The sequence below is a fragment of the Saccoglossus kowalevskii genome, chromosome 11 (genome assembly GCF_978046115.1).
Source record: "Saccoglossus kowalevskii chromosome 11, keSacKowa6.1, whole genome shotgun sequence".
Lineage (NCBI taxonomy): Eukaryota > Metazoa > Hemichordata > Enteropneusta > Harrimaniidae > Saccoglossus > Saccoglossus kowalevskii.
Window position 1 is genome coordinate 12,810,195 of NC_140651.1, and position 16,118 is coordinate 12,826,312.

General features: G+C 36.4%; 1 protein-coding gene across 1 annotated transcript; it reads right to left on the minus strand.

Annotated features, from left to right (window-relative positions):
- Nucleotides 1-701: 701 nt before the first annotated feature.
- LOC102800588 (uncharacterized) lies at nucleotides 702-13,828 on the minus strand. Its single transcript, XM_006815100.3, has 5 exons — nucleotides 13,599-13,828; nucleotides 3,473-4,332; nucleotides 2,611-2,740; nucleotides 1,953-2,100; nucleotides 702-1,514 (listed from the first exon to the last, which is right to left on the minus strand). The coding sequence occupies exons 1-5, from the start codon at nucleotides 13,746-13,748 to the stop codon at nucleotides 1,351-1,353; spliced, it is 1,452 nt and encodes a 483-aa protein (XP_006815163.2). The 5' UTR covers nucleotides 13,749-13,828; the 3' UTR covers nucleotides 702-1,350.
- Nucleotides 13,829-16,118: the final 2,290 nt, after the last annotated feature.

Here is a 16,118-nt window from a genome sequence, read left to right on the forward strand (position 1 = left end):
ACGTTTACATTTTTTATATATATATAATAAAGCTTGTTGTGTGAGTATTTGAATTATGTGTGTTCTGTTTGTAGGTAGCACACAGGCTCACCTAATAATTAAATTTGCAACCTCATTCTGTCCCGCTTCGATGATTACATTTCACATGAAATACACGTTTCCAGCAAGTGGCGCCCTCTAGCGACGAGATAATTTCGCGGAAGTAACGAGACTGGGGTGCAAAAATACTCTTTGTCATGGCGGAAAAAACAAACATGTCAGTTTGTAGATAGTCGATAGAAGAGAATGTAATTTTTATGACGTCGATTGGTACACCCAGAAGAACGTCACAATATACATTATTATGGACGCCTCAAATACATTATTGTTTTATGGACGGGCGACTACCGAATCGCTTGGTCGATAGCGGGCGCGACTTGTGCCACGCGAACGAGAGCGAGGCTCTATGTAAGTAGCAGTCAATGTATTATTCGTTGCTCCCAAAGTAGTGTGTGCAGTACATTAGTTATGTATGTAGTCGGTGTCATTCACTTGCATTAAACTATCCACCTCAACGGAAATAATATCACACCCCTAGAATATCGTTTGGCAATTTATAATCACAATCGCAATATATTTTTTCTTTAAATTTAACGATTCAGACGGGGATTATAAATACTCACTGTAAACAGATAATTATAAGACAAATATCCAACACAACATTATTTGGCGTGTCCACATGCGTTGTAACTTTATTCAAAGCGTTAGCAATGAAATTCGAACACAGAATTAAATACAGAGCCGAAAATATTACCATTGTTGGACGTGCTGAAAAGAAAACGTTTATTGCAAACAAGTAGCACTAATTCAGATTATCAAATATAATAGTCCAGAGACTCCAATAAAGCTCTGCACGTGCTCCCAGAATGCATTTGTATCTTCATAAAAGAATTGTTAAATCATATCATATAGCTTAGAAAACAGGGACTTTCAATATCTCACGTAATCTTGTAATCCTATACCAAATTCATAAGCAATGTTAAAACCCAATCTTACATTCTGTCATTTTACATGTGTCAGGGTGCAGCTACCAGAATGGGTCAACTTCGTAGTTAAAAACATAATGATATTTTGATGAAATGTAAAGTAAATAATATAAATATCCGCTTTGGCTGAAAGATAACAAACTTGTCTAAAACTAAACAATGACCTAAAGTTTGTACCATTATATAATTAAATTAATACATTATTGGAAATGAAGACTTATAACCCACGCTGCACGTCGGAATTTGTATTTTCTTTTATCTAAAACTGAGGTTAAATCTCCATCATGCTGTTTTCAAGTTCTGTGGTCAAATGTATCAGTATATACTACTTCCTCCTTCTCTTCCTTACGAGACTTTTTATTACTAATAACGTTCTCGGGATGCCTTTGATGTCTGTAAAATCCACCGTTTCTTTTTTCTGAGAATCTCTCGCGAACAACACAAAATCAGACCAGGTAGACCAGCGATTTTTTATAAAAAGTTTTGAACCTGATAATAAAAAAGAAAAACGAATAAAAAAATAATATTTGCATTGAGAGAATTAAGAGAACAATAACATCGGAAACTACCTTTGTACTCGGTATACACACTGACCCATGCACCGTTTCATTTTTTTTTCAATGCCAGGCTCATGTTCGTCTTCAGCGTCGAATATTCGATAATTTTACAGTTGGAATTTTGTCTCTAAATCGCACACTTTTTTGTATCAGTGAGAGACCAGATATCTAAAGTGTCAAGGTTAAGAATGGTTTGAATCAATAAGATTTTACCCTCAGAAAGCCAAAAAATAAAATCTCATTATCGTTGATTTTACAGTAAGGAGTTCTGTTTCAAATTTTTAAATTTAAATCCGCTCGGATTTGTGTGTTAATGCAGAGGAGATCCACTGCCGTATGGATCATAAAGAAGGTGACAATGGTGACTTACGTATGCATATCTCCTGCTCTAACAGTGAAAACTTGTAAGGGTCATTCACAAATATATTCAAGTCATTGGCTAACGTTGGTATTTGTAAAATACTCTGTTGACTATACACCGTTAAAGATGTACTGTTCAATCCACTGATTAGCGGGTTCTGAAAGTAGAGAGAATTATCATAGTTATGTACAGTAGCTGCCAGAGAGACTGTGTTTTTGTATATTCAACTCAACAAAATATATACATTGTTATTACACGTGAAGTAACTGGCAGAGAATGACCGTGTTCTCCTATATCTACGATTTCATGTTTGTACGCGCGCGCGTGTGTGTGTGTATGGTAATGGGATGTTCATTACCGGTCATCACCGTTTTGCAGTGGTTTGCGCTTCCACTTGCAGTTGTGAGATATGATGCAGTTGCAGTTGTGAGCTGTGATGTACACTAGTTCGTATCCCAAGTGACCACGCACATGAATATCACATTTACCCTTTGGTGTAATCGGTGTTATTTACTTGCACCACGATCACCCGATCCACAACTTAAAACAACTTCTAAACTTTTGTCAATTGAATTATTTCAACAGATCAGTATTTTTACATCAATATATGAGCAAGAGTTGTACATCATTGGCTCTATATCATCTTCAACCTCTAGTGTTTTCTTACCTCACCTCTTTTTGTTGATACGTATATACATTGTATATTATTTGAACGCACGAATTTATCAATACATTCAACTAATGTAGGAATGTTTTTATACAGCAATTCCATCTTTTCGCATTCACCATGACGACACCTGGGTAAAAACACTATTTCATTAGTATCGGCAGTGAGTTGCATAGTTCAATTCTACTAGTTTTGTTTTAAATTGATTAAAACTTGTCAAAAACAGCAAGTACATTTTTAAGGCATATATTTAATTTAAGCATTAAAGAGAAATAAATGCCTTAAATTGTGGACATTATGCCGGAAATACAAAAAGACGGCCAAACCACGTGACCATTTTTTTCTCTTTGAGAAGCTATGGTCATACATGCTGTATACAAAATATCAAGTTGATCGATTAAAGCATTCTTAAGAAACAAATTGTTAATTTTTAGCGAAACCAAAGATGGCAACGAAATCATGTGACTAACTTAATTTTCTACTACCCGAAGAAGCTCAGATGAGAGATGCAACGTGGCAAATGGGATAACTGTGGCATCAGCAAAAAAACACTTCCTGTTTAGAAGAAAACTAATATGGCGACCAAACTACATGACTAACCTCCACAATTCTCAAACTTTAATAATTCGCTTTAGAAATAGAATAGGTAAATGTGAATACTGTCTACTTTTGCTGACTAGGCTAGACAATCATTGACACAGTGTCATTCGGATACACTGGTGTTATGATACTATTAATAATTAATGTGTAGCAAATTGTCCGTCACAAAAAAAAATTCTTGGTAAGTTTGACGTGACATATTACATATTCTGGTGTAACATATTTACTTATATAGTATTGAACTGTATAATATTTCACTTACCCAGCAGTACCCATATTTCTCCAATGTAATGCAACGAAATCCTCACCATTGCAGATCTGTTTGGCTACTTTGTCTGCCGTTTCTTGAATATACGATGCTCTTGTTAAATACCTGTCAATTCTCCCATAATTGTCTATAGAATCATTAACTTTGTCATGTACCCTACGGCTATCGACTAAGAACACGGCAATGCAGGGTATATCCATGGATGAAAAATACCGCATTGCGGATTCAAACCAGCTAGGACCGTAATCTTTAATAATTGGAAGTTGGATACCTAGAAGATTCTCGTATAACTCTGGGTTATTTGAGGAGTACACGGAGGTTCCCTCTGTCAATGACGCACGTTTTAAAACAGTTTCCTCAAGTTTAGACACGCGCAAATTCACCAATGATTCGAAAGGAATATCCCGCCCGCAATCTTTTCTAAAATCTCCAATCGACTTTACTGGGAGCAATTCAGATAATTTGTCGGTGTCAAATGTCTCGTGAAATTTCTCAAAATTGTTACCGTCGTGGGACCTGAATGGTATCTGTACTATGCTCCGATTTTGCTGTAAGGCGTAGTTAATAGCAAACCGATAGGAATGGTAAATGGAGTTGGGTCCTTGGTGGCCATAGATAACAAGTGGTAACAAATAACGAGCTTCATTTGGGTTTGGTTTGTTACTATGCAATTTCGTGCTCGATTCTTTAACGTCGTTTTGTAATTTGCTATTTAGAAGTTGTACCTCGTGGCTATCGATCGGCAAACCAACGTTGCTGGACTTTGATTTCTTGATACCGCTTTGTAGTTCCTCCTGACCATTCTGCGAGACTATGTGACTTATTGTTGAAATTTGACCTTTGATTGGGTGTTTCTGTGAAATGAATGAAAGTTTGTGAATTTGGGTAGGATGTTTTGAACTGTAAAGAACAATATCAATATACCGTTATGATATATACCAGCAGAAGAGACAGAAAACTTATATTGAATAGGAGAAAATACGTTTGTTGTTCAATAGCATGGATTATAATACTGGTATATCGTAAGTTAAATTGTTTGCGAACAAGTGAACTATTCATGTAAAGAACTGTTCAATATCCCATGCGTTCTGAATTGCTAGTACGTATATTATAAATCAATCAAGAGCGAAATTTTGAACAATCATCAAGTATATATTTCTATTAAACGCCTTGTAAATATGCATGCATATGCATTTCTCATTTGGAATATTCATGTGGATACTTCCATACCAAAGTGTGACTCTAATTGTCGTTTGTGCGATGCCAATGTTTACCTCTGAATAATATCATCCACTTTTTGATCAAATTTACAGAGTCACATTCTTTGTTTTTCATCTGTTTGTATGTTCCATGCTTCAGAAATCGTACATTAAAACCAAATGAATTGCTGTACAAAGGTCATATTATCAAATCAATCTTTCAGAACAAAAAGCTAGATGTTATCTTGACTCTCTACACGTAACAGTTTATCATAATATTTACAGCATCGTTCAGGCTTTGTCGTCTCATTAAAATATGCAGTACGATATGCAAATTTTACAGTGACGGACGCTGAACTGAATTAAACACGTAGCGTAAACATTTTGAATCGAGCAGAAAGCCGTTATAGTAGAACGAAATCTTGGGTAATACGGGGTTTCATGGACGTTATTTGGTATATCCAGTTTTACCACTTTGCATATATTCTGCCGTTAGTAATTTCGTCCATTTTGGTATGCAGCTTCCAATTAATGATAACTTGTGCCACTGGGTATTAAAACATGTAACTGCAAAATATTTCAATTTGAAAATTGATTTAGGGGAGACTGGGAAGGGGCCAATTTGCCTAAGTAGTTTCAAATATAAGTTTGTCTTTATGTCAGATTTCTAATAATTAAATGAATGAGTAATTCACCATATCTTGACACCAAATAACGCAAATGTGTTGAAGTGTGTGAACTACTATGGAGTGAGGGTGATTCCACTTGTATTTCGTAATACCCAGATGTATGCAAATTTAGACACCACTATTTTTCATTGGGCACTAGCCGCTTTCGCAATGTGTTCGAATATGCATTATAATATAATTCACGTAGACCTCATTGATATGCATGAATATTCCTTTAATCGAATCACATGAAGACATGCCACCAAATAACAATACAAATGTCATGGAAAATCTCGCCTGTCTCTATCATCACGTCTGCTTGAGGTACCGGACCGGGAAGGTCACTTAATTAAGCATTACAGTCAAATAGACCCACAGAACGTAATACGTTTCAATAGCTAGTCTTCGTATCAGGGGGAAATTCTCTCTCTCGGGGTCTCCACACTGTCAGGGGGGAAGCTCGTCTCGTCTCTCTATATCGTCCCTTTGAGGTACGGGATCGGGAAAGTCACTTATACTTTACAGTCAAATAAGACGCATACAACGAAATACGTTTCAGCTCTCGTCTTAGTCGATCTTTTGGAGCACTCTATAAGACACAGCGCCCTGGGGAAAAGTCCCCAAGACTCTCACAAGGCTGAACCAAGACTCGCCCAAGACTGGACTGCCTCAAGGCTCGCCCCTGGACTCTCTCGGACTCTCCAGGACTGCACTCTCTCTTCTACTGCGTCTATCGTGCTGTATTCGCCAAGACCAACTCAAACTCTCTTTATTCATTTTCAAAACTCTAACCAATTACAAAGCAGTAAAAAGACTCTAGGGCGTAACCTTCAATCATAAAGCCAATCACACTAAGTACTGAATACGTCATATCTTTTGATTAATCGTTCACTACATTAATAACTACGGATGTCAGAATAGCGACGGTATCTTGTAATTAGTTCCAAATCACTGAGCCAAGTTCCGTCCAAAACTTCAAATAGGCCTACACGATGACAGACATAACACAGCAGTTCGCTAATAATCAGCTAATTAAGTCGGTCAACAGATACGCAAAAACAAATTCATGACACTTCAACCACACCGAGAACGTCTCAAGGCAACTGCCTCGTCGGAGACTCTGCCCAGGACTAACCAAGACTCTCTCAACTCGTGGAGCTCTCTCTCTCTGGGACCAAGGACTTATTTATTACGTATCAAAACTTAACCAATTACAAAGAAGTTTGAAGACATAAGGCGTAACCTTCACACATTCAATTTGCACATAACCAATCAAACTAAGTACTGAACACGTCATATCTTTTGATTAATCGTTCGCTATATTAATAACTGCAAATACCAAACTGTCAGAAATAGCGGTCCAGATGGCGACGGTTATATCGTAATTAGTTCCAAATCACTGAGTCAAGTTCCGTCCATGACCTCGCATGAGCCTAAATGATGACAGATATAACACAGCCATTCACTAGCAATTAGCTAACCAAGTCAGTCAACAGATACGCGAAAACTTATTGTTGACACAAACCATACACAATGCACAATGTTTTACATGGAATGGCAAACGAAATTGCAATGAACCGTCAGTTCAGCGAGTCAAGTACAGGGCTCATACCACTAATTGGTAAACAAGACACACCTACTGTATTTGAATTTCACCTAGAGAAATTACTGGAAAACACCAAGATTAGAACATTCAAATACACACAGAATAAACCTACAGGTACACGGCCGCTAAGTAGTAAACAAAAGACCACATGTTGGTCTTACCTTTGACCCAGGTGATCACGCCCTCAAACAGGGAACAACTGAGAACAAAATATTGAAAAAATTGCATTGGTTCTTGCAAGGCATTTAAATTGAGCAGCCATTGGTTGATTAGTGGTATGGGACCTTAAGAGAAATAAGAAAGTTTAATAAAGTTCTTGTTGATCTTGTATATGATGGAATATCATTAGACGAGTAATTTCCCATGCTACGAGCAGCCATTGGTTGATTATTGGCATGAGACCTTAAGTCATATCTGCCATTCTGTGTGTTATTATATAAATGCAGTTTCAACGTCTTTTTCATCTCTATTTGAACATTATATTGTCTATTTTTACACATTACTAGAACACATCGACTTATCAAAATGAATGATATATTTGTTGACAAATGTATATAAAAACACACCAGTAATGTTAGGTACACAACTTTTACTACTCTCGAAATGGGATCTATTTGGTTACATAAACTGTTATTTTTCAGGTAAATTGATTCTTTTTAATATTCAGCATCCTGTATTATAACGTTTATATACGGGTCAAAGTTCAGATCATGCGCATTTACTTTTCTGTCCACTTGCAACCAATGAACATGAATACATGAGTAGACCTCTGTTTAAATAAGATTAATGTTTGCACTTACTCGAATATGTCAACGTATTTTGGACACCCTCTAACAAGTTAACGCCTAATAAAACACACGGAGTGTGTGAAACACAGTAAAAACGTTCCAAAAATGTGGGCCCTAGTATTCGAGGTACATGCTTGGGATATGTTCATACGAACAATCAACACCTCATCCACGCGTAGACGTCATTCTTAGAGAAAACATAACAGGCAATATACTTAGTATGAAAGAACATTGTTGGTAGCCATATCCACTATGCCTCCACCCATATCAATCAATTCGAAAAATTATATTTTCAAAACATCAGTTCACCACATACCCGAAACGTACATTCATTTCAAACAAACAATTTATAATTTATATTAAGGAGCATTTTTCTCAAATTGGAGCCCAACCATTGCCGCTTGCACCTATATTTATTATTATTATTATACAAGGCTTTTGGGGTCACGATTATTTCAGTCCTTTTGCTTTAAATAACTTCAACAGGTGAGCGTTGTCCAATAACTGCGTAACTCCTTTAACACTTAGATGCAACTTATCATCAGAAAGCAAAGACGAGTCAGTACTTCCATTTCGGAAAATGAAAGTAGCATCATTGTCAATAAAAGCACAGTTTTCACGCTTACAAAGTTCGGCCAATTTTAGATTGACTTCTTTGATCACAGGTTGAACATTAATATCCAATCGTGGTGGAATGCTCGAAACTCTAACATGACCATCTGACTGGTATTTAGCTTCCTTGATAAGCAACGTGTAGTCGGAGATTATGTCATCCGGTGATTTCCTCAATCTAATATCATTGGTACCCACTTCAAGAATAATTTCATCATACAGATTGGCACCAGGATTATCACTACTTAAGAAATCACACACAACCTTCGTTGTAGCACCGGGTCTTGATGTCACTTTTGCTTTAACGTCCACCGGGGAAACGTTTTTCACTAGGGAATCCCCGAGCAGAAATACTTGCTTAGTAGTAATTGGTTTCTGCTTTGGCGGTTGGGTATTCGGTTTAGCTACGTTTTTGGTAGTTTGGTGGTTGACCGATACAGCTTTATTATGGTCCAGAGCTGTTACGGATTCCTGTAAACAAATTTGCATATTATCATAAGGATGCCGCAAAGAATACAGATGGTATCTAAAGGATTCGAGCCAGTGTTGACCCAGGTGAACTCATTATAATTGGTCGGGTCAGCACTAAGAAGTGCTACTCTTAATGCAGACTTATTTGAAACCTGGAGATATTACATATCGTGTGTACATTAAACATGTAAGGCTATACCCCAATACCTAGCTCAATGTCAAATTAAGTATCTATGATTGGCTAAATATTAACATCTGTACGAGACATTTCTTTGTCATTGCTTGCTTAGTAGACCTGTAGAGGGCGGACTTTATGCCGAAGTCTTCTAGAGTTAAACATATTATATTTAACTGGTAGTTGACTAAAGGTGAAAGTTTGCGTTGGTTTGAGGATAGCTTCGGCCACCGCTCTGCTCGTAGACTGAATCTATGAAATTGTGGGTAGTTGGAATGAACGAACATAGATCCCCCGAGAAATAATCCCCGAGGTTGGAGAACCCGCCCCGAGTATACCTAGACGACAAAAAGAGTCGAAATCAAAGTCACAGATCCACGCTTCGCAACGGCCCATTCGACCACGTCACTGTCTTCGTGTATGTGTTGTGATCTTCATTTCGCAACCTCGTACTATCACACGCACTACTGTTTCATTAACACATGTTCATTTTTAGCAATCATACACAGAACAGAACAGAAACCGGCCCCTGCATTTTGCCATATTGTTATTAGTAGAGTGAGCGAGGTCCACATCGAAACAGATGGCGTCGTACTGAAGCAGCCGTTGCGCTGGTACAAATAAGCTACTATAAAAAACTGCTGACGTCACCCCAAAAAACGTTTCTTTGGCAAATTGTACCTCCGCCAAGAGTGTTATGTTTTTGTCGCTTTTGTGTGTGTGTGTGATTTCCAGTGTTTTCACGTATTAATTCTTCTGTGATTTTTTTGGCTTGGCCGATTTCGCTAAAACATAGCAGGCAGGTCAAACCTTCACTCTAGCTAGCTGGTAAAATTTGAAAACATTTCTGGTCCACCGTTGCCATAGCAACAGCGAATAAATGATTTTTAGATAGCTTCGCGCCAAATGTATCTCGCACATAGCTTACTCTACTTGAGTGTAGGCACACAGTTACTATATGATATTTTTTGATATTTTTTTTCATTACCGAGAAATTAGACCCCAAAGTTGGATTAACCAGGAACAGCATTTTAACTCTTCTGTGATTTTATGTCACTGAGCCGATTTGGTTCAAACTTGGCAGGCAAGTCACACAATCACACTAGTTAGTAGGTAAACGCTGAAAAAATGTCTGGCCCCGGCCAAAATTTTTTTGAGTAGCGCCACGCCAAATATATCTACTCGTACCAGCCTTGTAATAACAGTGTTCGAATGATCATGCTTTTTACCGGCTTGTTTGCGTATTAGTTTGTCCGCCAAATGGTGTGAACAGGAAAAATAACCCCTATTGACAATTCTTCGAAGATCTTTTTTGGGGCGTCAATGTGGGAATGGGAATAAGCTAAACACGTGACATCGTATTTCATTACATACTTTTACATAAATAGCTTGGAACATTACATGGTTCTCTGTGTAGACCAATGTCTAATTTGCATATTTGGCTTTGGGTTCTTCTTTGTAAAGTATCTGCGTTAATTTTACTATAATTGACAATATCAAATAATTTTATGCGTATTAGTCAAACATTAATTATTTTTTTCATTATGTTTTGTATCATCCTAAAAGCTTACACTCAAGTGGATTGAAACTAAGTACATGCTTGATGATTGTGTAGATGGATATTTTACTACTTCATACTATGTAATTAGCTAATTTAGTTCTTAATGTACTAAGTTACGTGTAAATTACACGTGCACACTTTATCATATCAATGCAAGAAATAAAGCGACTTATTGAAATTATTACATCCCTGGATCGAAAACAAGGCTTCGAATTATTCAAATAATATTTGAATTATTTAGTTCAATTAATTTATTTGTCATTCTTTACATCGAATTCAAACTGAGCGACATTTTGTTTTATTGTATGCCTTTCTAGTGCCGCATCTTGAAAATGTCTGGGTTGATCAGATATGGCATAGATCTTGGGATATATATATAGACTTACATTCTTTTCTTATTCAAATGCAAGATATTTTAAATACAAATTGTGTCTTTCTGCAGGTAACTTTGCTTTACAAATCGGATGGCCGGACGAATCCAGTTCATACATCTAATCATACATATACACATATGAATATATTTGTGTCTGTCAATTCAAAAAGGCCGACAGGCGGCCTTTTACAATTAAATATGCAGAAACACGTAGCAATGTTGTCTTTCAAAAACAGAATAAATAAGAACAAAAAGCAAGCTACTGGAGACTGAATTTCAGACATACTTGCCAAGACTCTGTTTGAACCTGGAACATAGATAAAACATTTTCCAGTTATGCCTTTAGTGTGTAGTGGGAAGGTTGTGATGACATCTTTGAATACAGAATTGTTATCTTATCAAACCATCATTTACCATATGGTTTTATAAACCCAAGATATAGAAAATATCGGAGATACTGTGTAGTCAATATGTTATAAATGATAGAACTCACAAAAACCATCCACATTACATGGAAAAGCGTCCTGTTGCATTGCACTGTGCTTTGTCTGGTTTTAGCATACTACACTACAGACATGGTGGTATTTGCGCTTCTGTTCATACTGGCAAATACACAAATAGAGATCGTGTCTCTCTCAAATTTCGGTCCAACGTTCAAATTCAAATATAGAGTCAAATATATCAGTCACATTTCCCATTTAGAAGGGACCGTGCATTTCATTTTTACAGGCAGGGGGGGTGTCGTACATACATCTTAACTCGAATAACAATGTGAGCATTGATCTCAAATTCTATATTAATTGCTGTCACACGCAACGTAATATTACCGTAATTGGTAGAGTACAGGCGTGATGGTTCAAATATACCAAAATGGCAACAGTAACAGAAAGACTTCCCTGGCGGTGATGATAAAATACGAATACGGAGCCAACAGATGAGGTTTCAACTGGTACTGGTATTATTATACTCTGCAAACATCAAGTACAATAACGCGGTAAAACTCCACTACTCCAATAACTAGATACTTAAACTCCAATACAATTCAACGAGATCTCCGATCCGATCTCAGTGCTGAACAACTCCCCTATATATACCCACACTGTCTATAAATAGACCATTACATCAGCATACATAATGAGTCTGGAACTTACTACCAATTTCTAGAATGTTCCATTACCTTCTATTGCCTCCTACAGTGTTCTATTACCTATTCAACCAGTTTCTAAACAAAATCTAGAATACTCCACCCAGACACAGTACGGTTCTAGAACATTCTCAGTGACACGGAAGTGGTACATAGGTCGTATGCGACAATTGCACTAGACCTAGTACATTTCCAGTCCTGATACTGAGTACATTGTGAGAAATGTGAAATTGCGATCTTAGAAATCGACATAGTATGTTAGATCGTGGTATTGGGTTTCTAGTTATCTGGAAAATCCCATCAAACTGGCAGTCTAGAGTCGTGTGTCTTGACCTGGCGTCAAGAGAGAACATTTTTTGATATTTCGGTAGATCAAATTTCCACACATAGCAATTTTTGTTTTCATTTTCCTTGTTTTTTCATGGCAAAGGTACGTTTTTATCTTGTTTTTCACGAAAAGATCCATGATTTAAAATCGCCCAAAAGTGTAATGGATATTTTAAAGACAAATATAATTTCAATGGTGTCATGAGAAACAGATCACCAAACTATGATTCGCAGCATAATTAAAAGCCTTTTTCTTGATTTTAAAAACTATACAAATCACTCATATTATTTTTGTTAACTGTTGATATATAACATGTTATATAAATAACATAAATTCTATATATGATATAGCACATGTTTTTTGGATGTTTAATTGCAGTACATGCTTACACTGATTATAATGCATTGAATGGGTATTACGCCAGTGGCTTTCCAAAATATATCAAGTTAGAAAAAAGTGCTAGCAGAATAAAGGCGATTTCCGACAATCCGTCAAGAATGGTGGATGGCCGGCCGATTCCTGTGTCATAATAATAACGGGGATATATACCACACGAACAAGAAAAAGACTCGACTGCTGTTTGCAATATGCTCTACGTACAATTATAAGTTATTAGTTCCCTCAAGTCACATGACATGTCAGTGTATGAAATGTACATATGAAGTCTTAATTACTTCCACGAAAGTATCTAATAAGCATGGCTGACCACGAGTGGATTTAATCAACAAATCCGGCAAACAAAACCAGTCATAGTAAATGTATTCAAAATTTTGGCTTTATCTGAAAAACATTCATGAATTATCGTATAATTCAGATCTTAACAAGTTGCCGAGCTATTCAGCTAATACTGCAAATTCCCTTTTGTCATTTTGTTATTCATTTTTGCTTGAAGGAATGTATCAATAGAAAATTAAATCCAGCATTCTACTCATCAAAAATCAATGAAATAATTTTCATACCAAACAGCCAAAGAGTCTTTTCAGCGAAAATTAGTTCAAGCTAAATTGTCTTACAGCAGAAATCCATGCTATAGTTGCTGCCTTGTTAACCTTGTTATAATCACTACGATATACGTTACAACGTCCAATGACGCTGTACAAACAAGTGGAAATTGTTAACCCATGTGACCACTACGTAAGTCGTAATTGACATCCGATGAAATAAATCTATATTAAAAAAGGGCATGTCTACATACCTGCAACGGCGATGGATTAAATTTGCGTTTGCCGAATCCGTTCTGTTTTAAAAACGACCTCAACACCGACCTGTTAGTTGATACGTATAGCAGCAATATTCCTACCCCGATGGTCATGAGTATAACTGATAACTTTGGTACATTTGCCATCGTATTCACAGAACTTAAACTGGCTGATACCCACTTTGTAAGAACAGAGAACGATTGCAGCGAGAACGGGCAGTTGATAACAGAGAATGGTTGCAGCGAGAACGGACTGTTGATTTATTTAGTGGCACGCACATGTGTATACGCATGATTACATCGACCACATGCTATAGTCGGATGTAATACAGGCGTGCTGTTTTCTGCAACTGTGTGGCTATATAATTCCGAACGTAATATACTCATGTCATGTCCGTGCGTCTAACAATACAGACTATGTCTGAAAAAAAGGCATCTTCGCCGACCAGGGTTTAATCGGCCATCGCCTCACCACTATTCTATACAGCCAACTGTATTGTGTGCGCCCTCTTTGGCACTATATATTCTTCCATGCACTGTCCAATCAAATCTCTCGTTATATCTGTATAACGGATAAATAGATAACGTCTATAGTAACAGATTTTCTTCTTAGTCCCAGATTGAGCTGATATTTTACAATCTTCTACTTCATTCAAGGGCGTTAGGCAAAAGTGATACATTCTACTTTGAAAGATTCACTGTATAATAATGTAAAAGTTGTGTGTTTATAGAATAATAATAATTAATAGAATATTATACATAATAAATATACACACGAAATGGACACTGTGTCCTTATATGTATATTTTAATTTCGTTGCCGATTTGACACGCATTAAATGAGAGTTGTAAGAAATATTTAACAGCGCCACCACCGACAAAGAACGATTGCTCTTTCCTCTTCACGATTGCGTGCGCGTTTGTGTTCCACTATAGAAGAGTAATTCCGCTAAAGAGCTGTAAAATTATTAATTATTGAAGTAGATACACCGATATGATTACACAACTAAGTCTATACACACTACGTTTTTTAAGATGCATTATAATCGAAATTAAAAACAAGCAGCCTCTCGGCTGAGATAGCTCCGCTGTTAGCAATGCACATTTCAATTAAAGAACAGAAGATATATTAGAAAATGAACAATATGCATAGTATCAATGCAATGGGACTTGCTGTTTTAAACAAGAATTCAAAAATATCATTTTTCACCATAAATGATTGTGGTTTTTAACAAGAAGAAAATATCACTTTTTACCAAAAATGACAAAAAATATTCACCAAAATTAGAAAATTAAAGATATCATCATGAAATGAACAAATTTGAGAGTGGTCCACATGTAGTACCTATATATGTAATATCAAAGCAATTGGACTTGCGGTTTTTAAAAAGAAGTTGAAAATATCACTTTTTACCAAAAATGACAAAAATATTCACCAAAATTAGAAAATTAAAGATATCATCATGAAATGAACACATTTGAGAGTGGTCCACATGTGGTACCTATATATGTAATATCAAAGCAATTGGACTTGCGGTTTTTAACAAGAAGTCGAAAATATCACTTCTTACCAAAAATTACAAAAATATTCACCAAAATTAGAAAATTAAAGATATCATCATGACATGAAAAAATTTGAGAGTGGACCACATGTAGTATCTATATATGTAATATCAAAGCAATTGGACTTGCGGTTTTTAACGAGAAGTCGAAAATATCATTTTTTACCAAAAATGACAAAAATATTCACCAAAATTAGAGAATTGAAGATATCATTACAAAATGAACAAATCTGAGAGAGACTCACATGTAGTACCTATATATGTAATATCAAAGCAATTGGACTTGGGGTTTTTAACAAGAATTTGAAAATATCGCATTTTACCAAAAATGACAAAAATATTCACCAAAATTGGAGAATTAAAGATATCATTACAAAATGAACAAATCTGAGAGAGGTCCACATGTAGTACCTACATATGTAATATCAAAGCAATTGGACTTGCGGTTTTTAACAAGAAGTTGAAAATATCACTTTTTACCAAAAATGACAACAAAATGCACCAAAATTAGAGAATTGAAGATATGATCATGAAATGGAAAAATCTGAGAGAGGTCTACCCAAGGTACATATACACCAAGTATCAAAGCATTCAGGCTTGTAGTTTTCAAGAAGAAGTCGAATAAGTAAAACATTGACACGGACGACGGACGACGGACGACGACGGACAATCACTCATATGATAAGCTCCGCTCGACAAAGTCGACAGCGAATCTAAAAAGCATAACTCGAACCTCTCTGATGATTCACACGGGATACCACGCTTGGTGTTCAATTTGGAACTTCGTTGTTAACGCTGTGTTATTATTCTGTTGCCACAGAAGCATGATATTGGCTTAAAAAAATACACACTAGCTCTACAGTGGAGATAAAGTCTGTAACATCAGTGCGAATACTACGTATGTTTCAAACAAATATTCATTGCTCGATTGCAACACTGGCGGCGCATGTAGCCGA